The 21,067-nt window shown below is 38.1% G+C and overlaps 2 protein-coding genes across 2 annotated transcripts in view; both read left to right on the top strand.

Annotated features, from left to right (window-relative positions):
* Positions 1 to 4,056: 4,056 nt before the first annotated feature.
* LOC118327204 (microfibril-associated glycoprotein 4-like) lies at positions 4,057 to 7,218 on the top strand. Its single transcript, XM_035660484.1, has 5 exons — positions 4,057 to 4,207; positions 4,831 to 5,028; positions 5,440 to 5,536; positions 5,733 to 5,900; positions 6,628 to 7,218. Exons 1-5 carry the CDS (start codon positions 4,193 to 4,195, stop codon positions 6,897 to 6,899), a joined length of 750 nt encoding a protein of 249 aa, XP_035516377.1. The 5' UTR covers positions 4,057 to 4,192; the 3' UTR covers positions 6,900 to 7,218.
* A 2,191-nt stretch (positions 7,219 to 9,409) lies between these two features.
* The window catches only part of trip10b (thyroid hormone receptor interactor 10b), a gene marked incomplete at its 3' end in the record, with an annotated part of 19,859 nt that continues 8,201 nt past the window's right edge, over positions 9,410 to 21,067 (top strand). The window contains exons 1-8 of the mRNA XM_035660103.1: positions 9,410 to 9,701; positions 16,996 to 17,111; positions 17,250 to 17,303; positions 18,392 to 18,539; positions 18,648 to 18,710; positions 20,122 to 20,226; positions 20,520 to 20,648; positions 20,848 to 20,994. Coding sequence (XP_035515996.1) covers positions 9,678 to 9,701; positions 16,996 to 17,111; positions 17,250 to 17,303; positions 18,392 to 18,539; positions 18,648 to 18,710; positions 20,122 to 20,226; positions 20,520 to 20,648; positions 20,848 to 20,994 — 786 coding nt within the window. The remainder of the gene's footprint in view (positions 9,702 to 16,995; positions 17,112 to 17,249; positions 17,304 to 18,391; positions 18,540 to 18,647; positions 18,711 to 20,121; positions 20,227 to 20,519; positions 20,649 to 20,847; positions 20,995 to 21,067) is intronic.

Below are 21,067 nucleotides of genomic sequence, written 5' to 3'. Positions count from 1 at the left end.
GTTCCATGTGCTACAATTTGGCTTTGCGCCTAACAGGTTAAGGCCAAGGGTGGCAATTGTTGGCATTTGGTGGGTTATACAGATAGCCTGTCGCCATTTGTCTTTGTGAATCTTTTCCTTTGAAAGTTTTCCATGAAATTTGAAAAGTTTGGGTTAGATCTTGTTGTCACAAAAAACAGAAATGTTTTTATCAGTTGCAAAGACAAAATTGCATCAAGTTGGGGTCATTGGGTTTCTGGTTTTTGCAACATACAGAGAAAAACAAAACCTTAGACATTAAAGTAGTTGTTCCCACAGAGCAAAAGGAAGCGCTCTCCCATGAGTACTCACTTCAATCCCTAATGCAAATATTCAAATGTACTCAAATTCTCAGCGTCAAACACTCCAAATTCCCCAGTTTCCATTGAGGGAAGAGCATTAAAAGGCTGAAAACTTTCATACTCGTGGCGTTATATACTTGACGCCCAGCCTCCTCTCCTCTCTCCCCAGTATCTGAAAGATTGTCCCAAGGAAACTTCAGGAAACTCAACATCCCTGCAGACGGTGAGGGCGCTGCCCACAAATTGTCGTGCACTGTAACCTGGGCTTTTCCTTCTGGCCCATGAAGTAACAGCTCATCCAAAATCACCTGTCTATTCCACCACCCAGAAACCTTGAAACTTCCTGTCCCAAGGAATGTGAATCCATTCACACAGTGGGCCAAGCTCACCTTAATTCACAAAATCATGCACTCCCCGCAATCACCAACCGCATTTTCAGTTTCCTAATCCTCCCTGGTCTTCTAAACTATAGTAACCCTCCGCAGGGGTTGCTGGCACAGAAAAAGCCCAGCCGGCCATCCCTCCAGCTCCAAGAAAGCTTAAACCCATCCACACCGAAAAAATCAAGAATGTTTATGCTGCTGGCTCTGCTCGCTTCGACCCACTACACTATCTTCCCACAAAAGCTCCCTGTGGAGATATGTTCAATGCGCAAGCTTACCCACTAACCCTGAAAGGAGGGAGCAGCAATAAGACAGTTCCAACTCTGTCGGACCCGCCCATCTACTTCATCTCGCAAAAGGCCGTTCAGGAACCCAGCTTACCAGAAACGGGGCTAAAAAATGAATAATATTATATAAATACGTGCCAGCTGCCAGTAATGTCCAACAATTACACATTGTTTTTTTTTTTGTGTTTTTTATATTATATGTGGGGCAAATATGCATAAGAGGGATGAAAATACAAAACCAAGAAAAGGGCGCTGTAATAACAAATGTAACAAAAACTGGATTGCTTGTAATTCAACAAATGTAATAATGTAAATAATACCTGCAATAACCAAATTTTTGGTTGGAATATAATAACTGGTGTTAAAGCAATAAGAATAATAAGCCTGGCTTTTTGTTCAACTTCATGGTAAAGGTGCTAGGGAAGTCAGAGGATTCATTGCCTGAAAAACCAGGAAAACCCCATGATGCTGGCGTACATGTTGAGGTAGAAGAGGGCGGAGCCAAAGTTGCAGTAGACCAGGCGGACAGCGACTGTGTTGCTGGCATAGTTGGCGATGCGGATGGGGAGACAGAGACAGAGCAGGAAGTCAGCTGCTGCCAGGTTCTTCAGGTAGACAATAATGCTGCTGGACGCCTGCCGGTGACCTCGGCAGAAGTAAAACTTCATGATGAAGCCATTGAGGAGGAGACCCACCTGCAGAGAAAAGCAGGTGAAGATGGAGCTTTTACAATTTACAACATTTACAGTGATAAGTTTGAGCTTAACCTGATGGACACAAAATAATAAATTGTATTTAAATATTTAATTGCTCTGAATCGAATTTATTAAAGTAATTGTCATTTAATAGCATAGATCTTTTACATAATTCATTTAGAAAAAATATACATTTAGCTTTCACCTGTATGTGCCCAACCACAAACACCCATAGTACTATTTCTGAAGGCAAGAGAACTCATAGCCAATGAAGTGTTCAAAGGTTGTGCCATTTTTGAAACTCACCAGAAACGCCAAACTGTAGACTATCACAAAGAAGGGGTTGGCTGAAGTGTCGATCTGTTCACAGTTAGTCAAACCATCAACTTCCGTGTGGTTTGTTGAGTGGTTGGCAGATGAGGTTACTTCTACATCTCCTCGTTCACTCATTTTTCTTTATTGCAATGTGGAGGCTGCAGTTTCAACATCCCCATAATCCAATGCAGATGTAAATAATTGATTTAACAATTTGTTTTCTCTGGTAAATAAGGAAGCAATTTTAATTTCTGTACAGAAAACCAGGTATTGTTCTCTAGTTAGTAATATGTGTGTTAATATGATGCTCAAAGATTATTGTCCAGCCAGATACTGAGGCATTTATACTTAGGCACTCTCTCTATGCATATGCAATATAAAACGTCAAAAAGTCATCTGCATAAAGATTAAATTTATGTAGTATTCGGAAGAGAAAAATCATTTATAAACTGAGAACAATAGTGGATCTAAGACTGAACCATGCAGAATACCTTTTTATGTTATAATAACATCACCCATTTTACACAGTTTTTACACTTTACATTTTGAGGTACATGTTGTAATCTAAGGCTAGTGCAGAGTCATTTAAAACCAGGGAGGTTACAGAAATGATACCATGCATAGGGTAATCCAGACTGACAGGAAACAAAGACAGATAGGATTATTTACCATTTATTAAAAATTATTAATCAATAATTATACCAAGATTTTAGCCAGGCAACAAAATTTGGATATAAGTTGATAAATATTTACATCTGTTTGGTCAGCAACTGAGAGTTTAAAAAAAATTTCATTAAAATTATCATTACCAGTTGATTTTCTAGCAATATTATTAAGAAGAGTATCAATAACTTCCCTAAGACTTGAAGAGGACATACAGAAGCTTGGTGGAGAAGTATTACCCTACCCTAAGAAGCGTAAAGTAGAAAAGAGGAAATATCTGCAATGTTCACCTGTATTTGCCAGTGTCAGCAAGCCTGGATGTCTGATAGTAAGACACATCTGCTACTAGACTTCTTTCAAAGCGGAAGAATGGCTGCAGAAAAAAAATCATGTGGTTGAAATAATTTGAGCAGTACCAGAACAAGAACAAAGATAAAATAAATAGATAAAATCACATACATGCTCAGACATGCACACACAGCTATTAAGATACCATTTTTTCTTCCTGATTAGTTGTGATTAACAGACCATAATTTACACAGAAGACACTTTTTAGCCATGCTAATTGGCTCACTGGATGACAGTATCAGTTTGTTGTTCAGTACACAGCTCAACAACAACAACAACAACAACAACAACACTATTATTCTTATGACTTTGGTGAAACCCTAAATTCTCCTCTTGCAGCATTGTGTGTCTTCCATTTTTGGTTTAGAGGGAAATATTGCGGGGGAAATTTGCTCCAGATCTGAAAGGTCGTGATTTTGGGGTTCACACCTTCCAATTTCACTTTTCAACGCACTTTTCAACATTTCAACTTCAAAACAGACCTACTATGGAAAAAGTTGTGTTACACATACAGTTATCACTGGCCTATATACAAGAAACTACTTCAAACAAAACAACTATCAAAATTCCAGTATTGTTACAGATTTTTGTGCCAGTCAGTTATGGTGTCATTATGGGCTTTCCACACAGGATAGAATCTACAGGATCTAGTATAGAGCTTTAAAATAAAATAGGAATTTCCTCAATTTTGTGCTTACTAGAAGTTACCTGTTTGTGTTTGTTTAGACTCTGCAGTTGATCTTTGTAAAATATTACATTTTATTCTTGTTTTGCTTTTAAATGTCGTTGTAAAATGAATAATTATGTTTAATGAGTAACTAGATAAGGAATACTCTCTGAGTGTTAGTCATGCACTTCAAATACTGAGGTCATAAGTGCAAAGTCCACCAGTGCATTTTTAAATGTTTAATGTTTTTAGAATATTCTAATTATATTGTTATTGTTATTCAAATGTTTAATCAGGTTTTATCACCTTCTCTATACTGCTAGAAATATAGTTGTAAATTATTCTTTCTTTTCTTTTTTCTTGTAACACTGTAGATCCGTGTGAGCAAACTTTGTCAGTGTCACATGCTTCCACAAACACGCCCCATGTGGACTGTTTAAAAGGGTTTCCCACCAGGATTTATTTAAACAGACTTACCAGAGAGAGTACAACTCGGCTGTGAACCCTCCTCCCCATGATGAAGATGCAGGTAAGAGCTCAACCAGACTCAATGCAAGCTCTTATATTTAACCCCAATTATTTTATTACATGACAAACACCCCTGCTGCCGTTTTCTTTGTCTTTTTCTTTTCATAATGTATAACATTTTAAATTGAAGTGATTTAATGACGTATTCTTATCCAGTGCAGGAATGTTAAGGGTTTCTAATAGCTGACCTAAACAATTTAACTGTTTAATTTTGCTCTTGTAGCTTAAATTAATGGATATTGTAAAATAAATGCAGCACAATTGATAACTTAAATAGGCCACCAATAATTGATGTATCTCTGTTATTATAATCCATATTTGTTGGTGTTATTGATTATTGATATTGAGATATTATTGTTGACTTTATAGTGTTGTTAGTTACATATTAACATTTCTCAGTACAAGTAGGACCCATTTGATCTGACCCATCCAGACTTCAGACCTGTGAACTCTCTGAAATAAACAGCAACAGTACAGGAAATAGATGTACAGGTACATAATAGTTCAGATTAATAATTAACACAGCACAGCTGTAATACGTTAGAGGCAGCAAAAAGTAAATGAGTGGAGATATCCATCTAAAAGTGCAGGTAATCACCGTAATCTCTTTCCTTTCACATCCAGGCAACATTATTTTTAGCTCTGCTGGTTCTTGCTGCCTCCGTTCACTCCGACCCCCAGTTTTATCTGCCCATCGACTGTGATGACATCTATCACCATGACAACACCACCTCCAGTGGGGTGTACATCATCTATCCTGGAGGTCCCACCACACCCCTGCAGGTCTACTGTGACATGGACACTGACGGAGGCAGATGGACTGTCAGTACACCTCATATTTAATCAGATTTTATCATCTTAAACATGAACAACCATCAGACTGTGTGCCTCAAAGTAGCACCTGGTTGATTCTAAAATATCTTTAGAAAAGTTGTCAAGATTTATAAATTCCCCTTGAAATCAATGAAATGAGGCAATGGAAATACTTCCACTTTTGTCCACAGGGGCCGCCAGAATCAACACAAAATGAAAGTTCCTTGTTGGGGCTTTAAATTGATAATTAATAAATAAATAAATAAATAAATAAATAAATAAATGAATGAATAAAATAAGATAAAAAATTAAATAAGTAAATAATACCAATAAATTAAATAAAGTAAAGAAATAAATAAAAATAAATGACACTGAATGAATGTTTAACCTCTCTCTCTTCCTCTGATTTTCCCCCTTCAGGTATTTCAGAGGAGGATCGATGGGACTGAAAGCTTCTTCAGGCCCTGGAGCCACTATAAAACTGGATTTGGGAATGTGGCCGGAGAATATTGGCTTGGTGAGTTCTTGAGGGAAAAATACATTAAAAACTGTGCTGCTTTGCATCTTAATTTGCTGAGTTGAGAAGAAATATAAGGTGTGATTTTAAACTATGTGAAGGGTGACAGACTGGAAGGAAAGGTTAAAACATGTAAATGATAAGAGGAATTGGAGCAGGAGGTGAAATGAAACAGATCATTATGCACATTTTTCAGGCCTGGAAAACATCCTCCTGCTGAGCATGAGGAAGAAGAATGAACTGCGGGTTGACATGGAGGACTGGGAAGGAGGGAAGGCATTCGCCCAATATTCCTCCTTCTCAATCGATACTGAGAACGCCGGGTATCAGCTTCATGTGGGCAGCTTCACTGGCGGATCAGCAGGTGAGAATCACTGAGTGGATCTTACTTTGGGAAGTTTGAATGTGAAGGCAAATGGATGAATATACTGTAAGTAATACTGAATGAAAAAGGGTTCCTTTATCATTTTTGGGGCTTTTTTTAGGATTAAGAAATTAGAAAAAAAAAAAAGAAATGGGCCAGGGGCAAAAAAACAGTCTCTTTAAATAATTTATTTTCCAAGTTAAGTTTTTGTTGTATCCTTACAGAGCTGAATGTAATACTGGACTAATAGGCTAGAAAACAATAATGAAAGCTTGGATTGATTTTTGTGATGCCAATGAAAATGTGGTTTTCCGGAGACAAATTGAACTGTTGTCAGATTAATGAAAAATGAAACAATAATGCTCTTTCAGCAAAAAAAAGAAAGAAGTGTTTTTCAAAATACTAGCTTCATTTTAGCCCCTTTATTTGGAGATGCCTTGTTTACCTTTATTATTCAGAAAGAAGATAATCCAGTCTGCGAAGGTAAGAGAGTGTTCAGCTGGCAAGGGACTGTACCAAAATTACAGGGGTGCGAAGGGGTGTAAAATATTCTAAAAAATACTCCCCCCCTCACATGTGCTGTGCTTAAGTGAACATTCAGATTCTTATCCAAACAAATAAACTTAAATCCTCCGCTGGCAAAATGGTAATACAGCAGGAGCACTTTTTAGAGTTTTAAAGATCAACTATTCAACTCAGCTAACATTGTTTTTATCTTTATTTCTAGGAGACAGTTTAGCAAATAACAACGATATGAAGTTCACCACCTTTGACAAAGACCAGGACCAGTGGGATAAAAACTGTGCTCAGCATTTTCTAGGTGGATTCTGGTACAACGCCTGCCACATGGCTAACCCCAACGGCATGTACGCACCTCATGGTGCCATCGGATTTGAGAACGTCCATGTTATTTGGCATGCGTGGAAGGGCTGGAACTACTCCCTTAAGACTATCGCCATGAAGATCAGATCAGTTGCTACGTGTTCATGCACACATTAACCTGATTAGCTGATTAGCTGTAGCTTAAATAGATTACGGTAATACATCACCCTCCATCAAGTGGGGAGAGTTGGGGAACTGCACTTCCAGCACCTGTGTTGTTCCTACAATATGTATAGAAAAATATGACATGTCAGTTATTAATTTATTCTTTGAAAAAGGCAAATCAGAATATTTCAGTTCAACAGGCTGAATGCATTTGATCCCTATATTCTACTTTACTGTTTATTCAGTCTCTTCTTTTTTAATGTTGAATTTTGTAAAATACTTTGGGGTTGTTGGTTTTGATAGGTCTTATATAAATAAACTTTATACTGCATTTTGTTGCTGTTATTATTATAGTAGGCCTAGTGTGGTATTGAATGTAGTAGTGTTTTCTATCCCCTGGGAACCACAAGATAATAGTCTACAACCAATGCTGATGGCTCTGTGAGGTTGTGCATAGCATTGCTAAATGCTAATGTCAGCTCGCTAACATGCTCACATTGACAATTCCAACATGCTGATATTTAGCAGTTATTTACAAAGTGTTTACAACATATGTTTACAATGTTCACAATCTTAGTTTAGCATTAGCATGATTGCTCATCAGTACTAAACTAAAGTACAGCTGAGGCTGATGGTGGTGTCATTAGTTTTTAAGAAGTGTTAAGTATTGAACACATTTAAAAAACGGACCTAGTGGCACTAAATGAGAAAGAATCACCAAAGGATTCAACATTTGGGGCACTAAGATTGTCTGCACACAGTCAGTGCTGATCCATCATACTAATATTGAAGTATTTAAGAGGATAAGTTAAAACTTTGACCTGCTGGTGGCGCCTGGAGATGAAAAAAAAAGCCTTTTATCAGGATCAACTTTTTTTGTGACATACTTCTGTGCGCTTCAGAAATCATCAAAGGAGGAAGTTAAAACGCTAAATGCTCTTTGACATTAAAACTTTACTAATAACAGACAGGGTGCATGTAAACTAAACACAAGGTGTCGCCCTCGTATTGACAGACAGGTGTGGTCTCAACAGGTAGGCTAACATGGAGTGTTACTGGATAAAGAAGAGAACATACTACTGGATCTGACCTGGATATATTACTTACTAAAGTATTCCCAGTGTTTGAAACCATTAGCATGTGACAGCAGTAAAAAAACAACAACAACATAACAAAGAACAAAAAGTTGTGATGATCATATTTCATTTGAGCTTTTACAAAAAGACAGTTGTCCGTTGTGAAATTATTTTCTGGGTTTCTTAAAGGTCACCAGGAATTTGTTTTCTGGAAAGGAAAGTCTGCTGCTCTGTGACTACGTGTAATGTTAATACAGGACAGGCCCAAACAGGCCAGGGATCAGCTGTGGTGAAAGAAGTATTCAGGTTATTTAGTTTTAAAAGCTATTTAAAACCGAAGTATTTTTAACAAAATATATGTAAGGTAGCAAGAGTGAAAGTACTCATTATGCAGAATGTCCACTGGCAGTGTTACATTATTATATATGCACTACTGAAAGTGGAAAGTGGAAGTGGAGATCATTTTAACTGTTTTATATACTTTTGGGTAGTTGCACTGCCTCATATTTTATAAGATAGAAGTTACATGTGCTTATAAAACCACAATGTGAATGTTGCTAAATAACTATGGCTGTGCAATAAATTGGAATAAAAAGTGCTTTTATTTCTACTGGAATCACATGGACATGATTCACAAAATCTTATGGCAATTTATGTAAACATATTCCCATAATACCAATAATTCCAAGTAATTAGGATTCATCCTCTGGAGACCATAAATATCTGACACATTTTAAAGCGATCCATCAAACAGTTGTCCAGGACCAATGGGACAACATTACCATGTCTTAATGTCCAATAGATTTAGTTTAGTCTTTATTATTTTTTGGAAAGTGCTTTGTTGACACTGGTTTTGGTAAATCTTACATAAATAAACTTTATTATTACTAGTAGCAGCAGCAGTAGTAGTTATTAGTAAATCTGGTATTTTATTTCTTAATGTTTAAAATGTATTAAAGATGTAAATCTGGAAGAAGAAAATGTGACATTGCAAATTTTAGAAAAAAAAAGGTAGTTTAATTTGTTTTCTATTGTCCTCTACTGGAGTAAAAGTAAATTGATCAAAACTGCTAATTGTACCACCTGTAAGAGTATTTGAGTAAATGTACTGTAACTGTAACAGGATTCATCCTGTTGGGAACATGAATGAATAAAACCACCACAGTCCTTGTAAACTGGAATAAATCGGTGATTTATTCAAGACTTGTCCAGTATAGTTAATGATTTATTTCGGTTTATTTTCCCTCAGGTGCAGCGTTATAACTGAAGTGTTGTGCTGCCAGACAATAATACTGTATGTGTTTACTTAAACAGCGTTTATGAGGAAAATAACCTCCAGCTGCTTCTTTAAGATAAAACAAACAGAGACGCCGCTGGTAGCTTTTCCCACCCGGTTCCTCCCCCTCCTCCCTCCTCTCTCTCTCTCTCTCTGGGACCCAAACTTGTTTCAGGAAAAAGCGCCTGAACATATTTCTTTCTCTCGCTGGCTGGAAGAAACAGGACAGCCGCGTCCGTGCCAAGGAGAAGGCGTAGACTTCCTCCAAACATTTCCTCCGCCATCTCCGCTTTCGAGACTCAAAGTTTTGTGGAATCTTTGTAACGAGAGGAGTTTTTATATCTTATATTCCTCTTCCTCCTCCTCCACCACCTGGTCGTTTCTTTCTTTGCCATAAAACAACAGAGAGGATTCCTCCATCTGAACTTTTTTGCAGACATGGACTGGGGAACGGATCTTTGGGTAAGTTTGACAGCTGACTCTGAAGAAGGGGAGTCCTCTAAGGAGAAGTCATTACCAAATAACATCCCTTAAGAGTAGGCTGTCCTGCTTATTGTTTTCGTCGACACAATATGTACAGGGGACTTTTTGTTTTCCTTCCACGGTAGGCCCTGGGTTAAGTAATCTTGAAACAACAGCAGGAGTCTTTCTGTAAATTGTGCAGCCAGAGGATTTCGCAACCCCAGCCACATACCTTATTTTAAGCAGAGGGGGAAGAGGTTTATTACTCTTTCTGGCGACCTTATCTACTGTGGGCTAAAGGTGTACTCCACCACCTTTTTCTTGTTATGCTTGCTTGAACCTGAAGCTTTTTGCTTTGTGACAACACTTCAGGAAGTGTTGAGGTTTTCTGGCAGACTTTTCCACCAAATGAAGGCTCATTTGTGTTGACTGGTGACTTCATCTGGTCAGTGTCTCAGCTGTGAATCACAGTGACAGACATCAGGTCAGACAACCTCCATCAGTCATTACACACACACACACACACACACAACACCCTCTGTGGAGTCAGTGAGCATTAAAATAAAGGGGCTGAACTTGAGTGGCAACTGATCCAGGTCCGCCAGTAACAATTATTATTTATTTTGATTAGTTTACTGATCAATTGTTTTGTCTAAAATCTACAAAATGTAAGAAATCAGTCAAAATTAGGTCTTCACATTCCTGGTTTTTGTCCGAGCAGCAGTCCAAAACCCAATGACATCCTGTTTACTACCTCACACAAAACAGAAAGGCAGGAAATCCTCACATTTGAGAAGCTGAAATAAGAGAAAGTTTGGCCTTTATGCCCCACAAACTCTTAATCAATTGTCAAAATGGTGAATCTTCTGACAATTGACTAGTCACTAACAGGCCAATCATTTCAGAGCTACACTTACCACAGACTGATTTGGAAGATGATTTGCATGCTGTGTGTTGTGTGTTTTAGCTCAAACTAAATATCCAGATGTGAACTGTTTATGATTTTTGGTTTAATGGATGGTGATGAAGAGCAAACCTGATTTATTTCCCGAAATCCTGCTGTGATTGTGGTCAAAGTCTGAGTACATACCTCTGAGATTATTCCACTGTTAAACACAGACTGGGTGAGGCTGTTGTGTTTAATGCTGCTATTGTTGAGAAAGAGTTGAAATTCAAAATCCTTCAACAGCTGCTGCTTGGGTGGGTTTGATGGGATCTGATAAACAAGTGGCTCAATCAGACTTAATTGTGGGAAAACCAAAACATATCGTAGCTAGAGCTGAAACTATCGCTTGATTATTCCATTACATCAAACATAACTAGTGCAAACTTTTTTGTCATGAGGGGTTAATTTCCTGATTTATTTTGTGATTAAAGGACCAGTGTGTGGGAGTTAGCGGCATCCAGTGGTGAAGTTTCCGATTGTAACTAACTGAAAACCCCTCGCGCCTGTATTTGACGACCTGGGAATGAGAACAGGCTGTGAAGTGTGTAGGAGAAACTAAAAGGGGCTGTGAAACTCACAAAGAAAGCGAAAGTCCCTATCTAGAGCCAGTGTTTGGTTTGTCCGTTCTGGGCTATTGCAGAAACGTGGTGATTAAACATTGTGGACTCCTCGGAAAGCGACCCTGTGGCCTCTATAGATAGAAACGGCTTATCCTAAGGTAACAAAAACACATCAATTCCTATATTCAGGTGATTATACACTAATAAAAACATAACATAATTATTTGGTCCCTCTGTGGCGCATGCGAGAAAATGGTTGCATCTTAATAATGCTTGTTTCGTCTCATCAACAATCCAAAAACTGAAGATAATTAGTTTACTGTCATTTTGGACAAAAAGCAGGAAATGCTGACATTTGAGAGGCTGGAACGAAGCAGTGAATGTTTGGCATTTGTGCTCGATAGATTATTAAAATAGTTGCTTAATTGTTTGTTTCTTTTCTAACCATTCCCTAAGTTTTAATGCTGCAACCCAGATTTATCAAATCTTTTAGACAACTAGCCAGTGGTCACTAAGAACTTTACAGAGCTAAAGGTAACGTGCTAATACGTAATGTGTGAATAAGTTGATGCTGTTTAATATTGAGGTAAACTGGGAAGATATTAAATTATATTTAATAAAAAATAACACACTATACCAAATCACAAAACATATTGTCAGTAACATTTTGCTGAATGATTTACAGATTTCTTAGACAATATTTCTCTATTATGCATATAAATAAAACAAAATTATACCTACATTTTCAAAGGGTTGGTGGCTAATATTCACTACCTCACTAAAACTGTATTTAAAAAAAAAAGTTATGCTGATTGTGATGCTACAGTGACTTCCTGTTTGCATAGCTGATTACTTTCTACACGTTTCCTAGCAACCAATAAAGTCTTTACTAGCTAAGACACTACAGATTTCATTTTGATGGCTGAAACAGTCTAGTAGTTACTAAGAGCTTTACACAAACTTAAAGACTGATGTATGGATAGCTAGTGCAACACATTCCTGTTTTGTAGCTTTCATTATGATTGAGGTGAAACTGCCTTCAGATCAGCCTGGATTAGGAAACACGCTTCTGTGTTTCGTCACAGTGAGGGGTGGGACTAGTCTGACTGGTTCCAGGGTTTGGAGAGGCCCCTGGGACCGTCAGTCACAGGGCGGAGGTTCACACTGAGCTAATGATTATCTCATTCCTGAACCCTCTCTGTGTCGCTATCAGTATTTCCTCCTCTCACACAAACATGCAAATGCACTAAAGTAAAGCAATGGGGCGTAGCAACAGGAGTGGTAAATGCATGCAGTAATATATCTTAAAGGTGCTTCACAAGCTCTTTAATATCCCCATCAACAGCTGTTTGACTCGTTCCACTCTCCTTCCTGTTGCAGGTTTAAACTGGCCAAATGTTTATTTCACTTCATCTTCCTCTTATATTTTCTAAACCTGTTCCTTCTTCCTTCCCTGCCTCCTCCCAGCTCTCTCGTATCCAGGACATTGCTAACTGTGTTACTGTATGATCTCCATTTAGCTCCCCCCTCCTCTGAGGACTCAATATCTATGTCTCTGGCTCCAAAAAGACCCTCAGCCTTTACACACACATTCTACACAACACACATCACCACACACATCAACTATCACACAATCCACTATCAGCCTAGCGAACAATATGAACAGCCAAAAGGTGGAGTCTTTCTTTGTATTTCACAAGGGACACAACAACAGAACCACCCTGTTGCTTTGTTTGTCCAGACTGAATGTGATCATATAATCATACCATTCGGTTTTGTGGTCACGTTCGTCTTTAGTGAGACCTTTACTGTATGTCACTGTATGTATGACACTACGATACAAACCAGTGGGGACAGAGAGGATAAATGTTACCTGTCCAACAGGTTTAAGTGTGTGTGTGCGTGTGTGTGTGTGTGTGTGTGTTTTGAAGGTAAGGATGTGTGTAAAGAGAGAGAGAGAAAGGAATGTTGAAAGGAGAGTTTGCTTTTATTCTTGTTACACCTTTGTACTTGTGTGTAAGAGAAATTGTAAGAAGGGAGGACACTGTGTGTGTGTGTGTGTGTGCGTATGTGTGTGTGACGTGGAGGGTAATTCTTAGGCTTTCAGTGTGCTGCAAATGTAGACAATCAAATTTAGAGGTGAAGCACTTGGTCCATCAACAGAAAATTAATCGGCAACTATTTAAATAATGGGTTAATCTTTTAAGTATGGTTCCAAAATCAAAAATCTGTTGTACTGTTGGTTGGAAAAATCAAGACATTTTTTGATGACTTCTGCTCTGGGAACCTTTTGAGGGACTTTTTATCTACAGTGGGTCGTCTCCCATGGAGTCTGCCATGTTGAACCGCCATGTTTTTATAATTTTACACAAATGCAAATTATGAACACAACATAATACATAATGTATCAGCACCTTTTTATTTGATAAGGCAAACTTGTTGCTTATTTACACATTTAGCACTTAAAGAGCAACATTATCATTCATTTGGATTCATGTTTCTGTGTACCAGATGTATGTAAGTCCTATATTCACCCTTTTAGCTCTAGTTTTGGTCTCTACCAACTCCTGAGAGAAACATATTGCTCTTTACCTGCTAAATGCTCCACTATGTTCACCAGCCAGTCTGTTGTTTGGTTCTCAGCAGGTAGTGCACACTGGGTTATTCAAACATTTTTGCTGAAAACATTCGCCTGCTGCTGAAAATGAAACTGTGAGAGCTGTGAGACTGAACCAAAACAGTAAAGTTGTGGCCCAGAAAACTAAACAATGAGCTAAAAGTTGATAGAAAAAAAGGTGATAATTCTCTGTAGATTCACACGAACAACCCCTTTTACATTGTCTTGTTGTTTTCTTGTTGTCATTTAATTTATTATAAACAACTATTATAGTCGCTTTAATGATGAACTTAGTAATTTAAGTCACTTTAAAGCAAAAATGGAATGATTTGTTTTAATGTGATGACTGTTGGTCACATAAAGGAATTTACTGACATCTTGAACCCAAGGATATTGATAATTTATTAACTTCTGACATTTTATAGACAGATAATAATGAGCAGATTAATCAGTAATGAAAATATTTTTTACTTGCAGCCCTACAGTATGTCTCAGGTTTATTTTCTAAAAATATTTTATCAGCCATCTTTGTCTCAACAATTTGCTACAGCCTCTTGTTCTCTGTCACACACCGTAGTGTAGGAAAATCAGATATAGTGGAAGGAGAGAGAATCTATGCATCTTTATCGACAGGATATTGAATACAGTTTACAGATAGAAAGTTACACAAAAACAGGAATTTCAACATAAAGAACATGTAGTACAACAATAAGCAGAAAAGAAAATAACCAGTTAAATGAAAAAAACATTATTTTTATGCAATGCATATAATTGTTAGGTCAATAAAGTATCAGAAAGATGCTCATCAAACTTTCCCCGCGAACACAAGGTGATCTCATCAAAATGCTATTTTGTGTGACGAACAGTCAAAATCCCCCAAAATTCAGTTGTGTTTCACAGAAGTCAAAGAAAAGCAACAAATACGCACATTTGAGAAGCTGTAGAACTAGACAATGTTTGGCATTTTCGAAAAATACAAGGATACATTTCAAGGATACAAAGTTATTAAAATTTCATGTACAACACAGGGTTGTTTATTGAAATTCAGGTTGCAGTTCCCTTTATGTTCATAAAACAATAAAATATATACAAAAAAATCTTTATAGTAACATTGATTAATAAGTCATAAACCAGAAAAATAGTGTTTTGTTGAGGATGAATTGAACATTCTCAAAGCCTGAGGAAAGAAGCTGTCTTTAAGTCTGATGTTACGGCAGCGGAAGCTTCTGTACCTCTTCCCAGATGTCAGCATGCTGTGGATGGGTGGGTGCTGTTTTTTGTGGTTTTCCCTCGGGCTCTGCACCGGCACCTCACCAATATCCCTGGTGCTGGGTAGATGATGATCTTCTGGGTGGTTTTAATCACCCGCTGCAAAGTCCTCCCGTCCTGGACTGTGCACATGCCAGGTTGTGATGTTTCCAGTCAGGATGCTTTCTGTCGTTCCTCTGTAAAAGTTAATAAGCAGTCAGTACAGGAATTTTCCTTTGTTAGGTTTCCTTGAAGTTATAATGTCTAACATTTCCACATTAAAATCTATATAGGCCTATGTTACCGGTATATATTTTGTTGAATTGTTTTATTCCAAATGTTTCTAAGAATGTTCAAATTCAGAGAAATCAATAATTTTATTCAGGTATGTTTCACCAGTCGCCTGTCAGTGGCGTCATATCCTCTTTGCGCATGTTTCAGTGTTGTGGTTGTTTGCCAGAAGCTGTCAGAAATTGACTGCACTTTGATACACTTTTTAGATCTTGGTTGTTGTTTACTATATATTTTAACCAGTTGAAAGATTTTAGTCATCAGACATCTGGATCTTAAGTTATCAGAGGAACAAGCTCAGTTTACGTTAGCAGCAGCTTGGCCCTCTGGGACATTCTTTGTCTGCCAAACACCATTGGAGAAACAGATTTTTAAGGGGAAACTCCTTTATTCTGTGTTTTTATCGGTTTCAATCACTGGGTCCGTTTGTGTTGGAGAGGAGGAGACCTCTGCAGATAATTTTGCTCCCGGTAGAAACCTCCTGTGATCCTATGCTTCTTTATGCTGTCATCAAACTTCGTCTTTTGTTATTGTTTTCATGTTCGAGACCCCTTAGTGGCAGAAACTACATAATGTACAAATACAGTCGTTTCTGTGCGTTCTTAACCAGTGTGAGATGACAGGTTCTCTGTGATGTTGATTCCCAGGAATCTAAAACTGTTAGCTCTACTGATGTAAACAGGGGTGTGTGTCTTTTCCTCCTTTTTCCTAAAATCAACAATCAGCTCCTTGGTTTTGCGGAGCAGCAGGAGGTTGTTTTCTGCGCACCACTCTGCAAGATTGTTGACGTCCACCCCATATGAAGTCTCATCTTTGTTTTAAATCCGGCCGATGATGATGGTATCATCTGCAAACAGAGTTGTCTCCATGTTGGGGGATACAAGCATGGGTGTACAGCGTGAACAGTCATAATTTTCTGTCAGCCACTAATCGATTGATCAACCAGGCGCTGACATCAGCAGGCACTTATGTTAAAATAAGATAAGATAATTTGGGTGTTACAGCAGCAGAAGAACAGAATAAATACAGATAAAAAGAGAAACGTGAAGATAAAATGGCATTACTGGCAATAACAGAACACATACAGTAGCCACTGCTAGTGTTGTACTTGAAGTAATAGTGCAGCACCGTCTCAAGCAAAGTGGAAAAAGCCACATACATTATAGTTCCTTAATTGTTCTCTGTCTGACTTGTACTGCAGCCAGCTTCACTTCTTGTTTCGGAGGCTTTTCGCTTTCAGTCTGGTCTTCAGTAGATGAAACACTGAGGTCATGTGACAGACTGTCCAGAATGTTACACAGTTTGACCTTAAAAATCTCCTTGGTCTCATTGTGTGTGTGTGTGTGTGTGTGCGTACGGTCAGTGTACCGTTGCATTGTCTTTAATTTGGACTGTGCACAAAAATGGGTTCAAGTCCTACACTGATGTGCCACAACATCGTCATTGTTTCATTTAAAATCCAAAGTGCCGGCGTACAGAGCCAAAACCATGAAAAATGTGCAAGCTAGAAACATTTAGACTGTTATGTGGCAGCTGTGTGTTAGAGGTTTGCTGTTTCTGCAGCAATGCCTCCAGTGTTTGTGTGCATATACATGTATGTAAACGCGTTGCTCTATTATGTTCCTCTCTTAGGACCAGTATGATCACATCGACAAGCATACGCAGTCAGGGATCGACCTGGTGGAGCGATACATAAAGTTTGTGAAGGAACGGACAGAGATAGAGCAGGGCTACGCCAAACAACTCAGGTGTGCCTTTGGTTTTTGTGGCCTTGTTTCTGAATGTTCATTCATATTTACATAGATGTATTTGTGTCTTGTGCATGTATGTATGTATGTATGTGTGTGTAATAGAAAGTCACACTGCCTCTTTCCACTGTCTTACAGGAATCTAACAAAGAAATATGCCAAACGAGGGAGCAAGGAAGAGCAAGACTGCAGGTGAGAGAACAATAAAACGTCCTGTTTCCATTTTACCTTCAACCCCCCATTTAATTTTGCATATAAAATTCATCATCAGAATCTGAGTCGAGTTTATTGCCGAGTAGGTTTTCACATACAGGAAAAGGAATTTACCTTTTCATATATTGGATCATAACAATAGAAATAGTACAAGAAAAGATGAAAGCAATTCAAGAAGCATAAATAGAAAAAAAGAAAATTGACAATAATATGAAAAAATATTATAAAGGTCCTAAAATACAATATGTAAAATATTTAAACAGTTTGCGCAAGAATGTGCAAAATATTGTCCACTGTAATTTACTGTTCACTGAACTCCTTTAGTTACTATTGCTATGCCTGTCAAGCTTTCCATTCTTGCAGGGCTCATATAAAGTAGGAATGATAACAGTGGCAGATTTACCACTCAAAATCACAGTAAATGTTGAAACAATAGGTCTTCAATTTCACAGACAATTTCTAGCTGACAAATATGGATTGTGACAACTGGAATTAAAAGTGAAGCATGTACGTTTTATCAGCTGTAGCTAAAACTCAGTGTGAGTTGTGTGAGTGCTTTGTGTATAACAGAAAAACATTTTGAGAATGAGGAATGAATAATAAGTTTGGAAAATGTAGCACTATTTTATGCAAGTTTGGCTGGAGTTTCATGTGTATAAACTTCCCCAAACCAAAATGAGAGCAGGGCAGTTATTCTTAACTTGATTTAGTGGCATCTTGGCTCCAAAAGAGTGGATGTTCCAGTCCTGAAAAGTCCAAGTAATGTAGTTACTGCTGCACAATGTTACTGCTGTAGTTCGAAAGCCTGTTAGCCAGACATGCTAACATTTGCAACTTATGCAGACAAACATACAGTTTCATCCATTCCTTTGACATTTGCTCTTGTGTTTTTGGCTTTTGAAAGCCAAAAACAAAACACACCATCCTCCAAACTCTTGGGATACATACTGCACTATGACACTTTTTAGAGCCAAATGCACATCACTTCATCATATGAAGAAATCTAAAGCTCGTCAAGCCTGTCCTGCCTAGTTACGGTTGTTGTCTGTCTGTCTTCCCTGCTGCAGATTCAGCAATCACGCATCATTTCAGGAGATCCTGAACGAGCTGAACGACTACGCCGGCCAACGGGAGCTCATTGCTGAAAACATGATCACTGCCATTTGTGTCGAACTCACCAAATACCTTCAGGATCTGAAACAGGAACGCAAAACAGTGAGAGATGGAGGGAGAACACACGAGGGAGGGAGAGAGAGAAGGGACAATAGGTTTAGCTGGCAGATTGCAGATTGATGTGGTATCTTAAATCTCTTCTCTCCCCAGCACCTATCTGATGCCAAGAAGGCCCAGCAGAATTTAGAGAGCAGCTTTAAACAACTAGAAAGTGTAAGTCATGTTGCTTACAGTTGTACAGTTTGGATCACATGATTGTTATTTAAAGTTTGTTCTTTTAAAAAAAATGGGTATCTCGTCATGCAGATAGATTTTGTGGTAAAGTTTTATTTTACAGGTCCGAAGTTTTGTTTTTCCCCCAACAATTTCTTGAAATGTTTCCAGACAAAGAACTGTTTATTTTAGTACTAATTATTAGGGGAAATACAATCCTACAAGTTGTAAGACTTTTATTTTAGCAGAGGTGGCAAAAGTAGACACATTCTTTACTCAAATAGACATACAGATACTTGTGTTAAAACATACTTCCATAAAAGAAGAGGTACAGATTCAACTTCTTTGCTCAAGTAAAAGGGAAAAAGCACAGGCTTGGAAATATACTCTATAAAAGTAATAAGAAATCTCTTGGTTTCTCTGAAGGACATTTCTAACAGCTGTTTCTGTGATGAGTGAACTGAAACTTCAAATAGGATCGAGCTTCCCTCTTGTCTGTTTTGTCTTTTTGTCACGTTTTTTTATGTGTTTTCATCTTGATATGTTATATGCAGCGGTCTTGATGTTGCAAAGGCGTGCAGTGATGCTAAATAAATGCTTTAAACTGAAATTATGAGCCTATTGTAAACATGTAAGGGGCAGAAAGTACAGATATTTGTGTAAAATGTAGAGTAAAAGTAAAAAGTTAGAAGAAAAAGAAAAACTCAAGTAACGTACAGATTTGTACTTTTTTACTGCCCACCTTAGTTAGTACCAATTTACATGATTATTTTCAAGAAACCTATAGCAAAGAAGATTATTAGAAATTTGCAGTTCCATAAATTCAAGTCTTAACACTTTAGTTTTATTTCCTTAGGTTTAGTAATATCTGACATTTCTGTCTCCTCTGCAGTCCAAAGAGAGGAATGAAATCTGGTTTGTGTTGCTGAAAAGACTTGAACAGCAACATCTTTTCTGTGTAAATAGTTAACAAACTGTACACAACTAGGTCTATGGATAATACGCAATAATGCAGTCATTAACTTTCTAGTAATCTGTAATCATAAATGCTTCTAATGTTTTAATGCTTTGAGCACCCCAAACCAAATTCCATTCACCTCCATTTTTCTGGGGCTGGCAAAAGAAATCTCTGGCACAAGATCTCAAACTCCGGCCAAATTAAAATTAAATGAAATCTGTCTGCATTACTGAGTAAATCTGTCTTTTGTTTGTAATTTGTGTTAACTGACCCTTTAACATATTCTGCATTATTTGGTGGACAGCCCCTTTGCATTTTTAGTACCTCGTGGGATTGAATTACGTGACTTACATAATTGATAATTAAGTTAACACTTCTAAAGCTCTATTCATTAAAGTGTATTAAAGTGTCTGTGTGTGTGTGTGTGTGTGTGTGTGTGTACATGCCCTGTAGACTAAGAAGCGCTTTGCCAAGGAGTGGGCGGAGGCTGAAAAAGCCACACAACAAGCAGAGAAAATAGAGAGCGACCTCAATGCCACCAGACTCGATGTCGATAAAGTAAACACACACGCGTTACCATCAACAACAACTGAGCACTGTTTTTTTTCACCTTTTGGTTTTTAAGATATTTTCAGTCATAATCCTTGAACTGTCCTTGTCTGTCTCCCTCTGTGGCTGCTTTTGCCTCCTCGTGTCTCCCATCCCTCCCTCCACTTCCTCGCTACATCTGTTCCTGCATTTCTCCCACTTTGCATTTTGTTTTGCATCTCTTCATTTCTCCCCCTTCCCGCATCCTTTCATCTTCCCCTCCCTTTCTCTTCCATCGTTCCACCTATCTTTTTGCTCTGAAGGCCAAGCAGCATGCCCATTCCCGCACACACACAGCAGAGGAGTGCAGGAGCGACTATGCAGCACAGCTCCAGAAATACAACAAGGAACAAAACTTCTTCTACTACTCGGAGATACCGCAGATCTTCAATGTGAGACAAAGACATATAAACACACACATTCACAATGCAGTACAAGGCAGAGCCCACACTTAAAACCAAACACACCCTGATATTGTTTTCAAAATGCAACACTCCTCCAGTGTTTTCATATGCAACTGAAGGTACAATAATAAACACAGACAGTGGGAATATTATATGATATTTAAGGAGGTTGTTGTGTGTCGAACAGAAAATGCAGGACATGGATGAGCGGAGGATTCGGCGGATGGCGGAGGGCTACTGCCAGTTTTCAGACATCGAGAAGAAGGTGCTGCCCATTATCTCCAAGTGTCTAGAGGGAATCTCTGCAGCAGGGGTGAAAATTGATCAGAAAAAGGTAAACATTTGGTTAGATGTTTGTTAGACTATACATGTCTTTGTATGTTATGTATACAGAAGCAACAAGACTG

This window comes from Morone saxatilis, unplaced genomic scaffold (genome assembly GCF_004916995.1).
Source record: "Morone saxatilis isolate NCDOM2014 unplaced genomic scaffold, NCSU_SB_2.0 Contig17, whole genome shotgun sequence".
NCBI classification, from domain to species: Eukaryota; Metazoa; Chordata; class Actinopteri; family Moronidae; genus Morone; species Morone saxatilis.
This window is presented reverse-complemented; position numbering and strand designations above follow the sequence as displayed.

Bases quoted from the DNA above. Each gene is read 5' to 3' on its own strand.
- LOC118327204 (XM_035660484.1), top strand. The intron at 5,029-5,439 runs GTCAGTACACCT...TTCCCCCTTCAG, and splicing joins CTGACGGAGGCAGATGGACT to GTATTTCAGAGGAGGATCGA. The intron at 5,901-6,627 runs GTGAGAATCACT...CTTTATTTCTAG, and splicing joins CTTCACTGGCGGATCAGCAG to GAGACAGTTTAGCAAATAAC.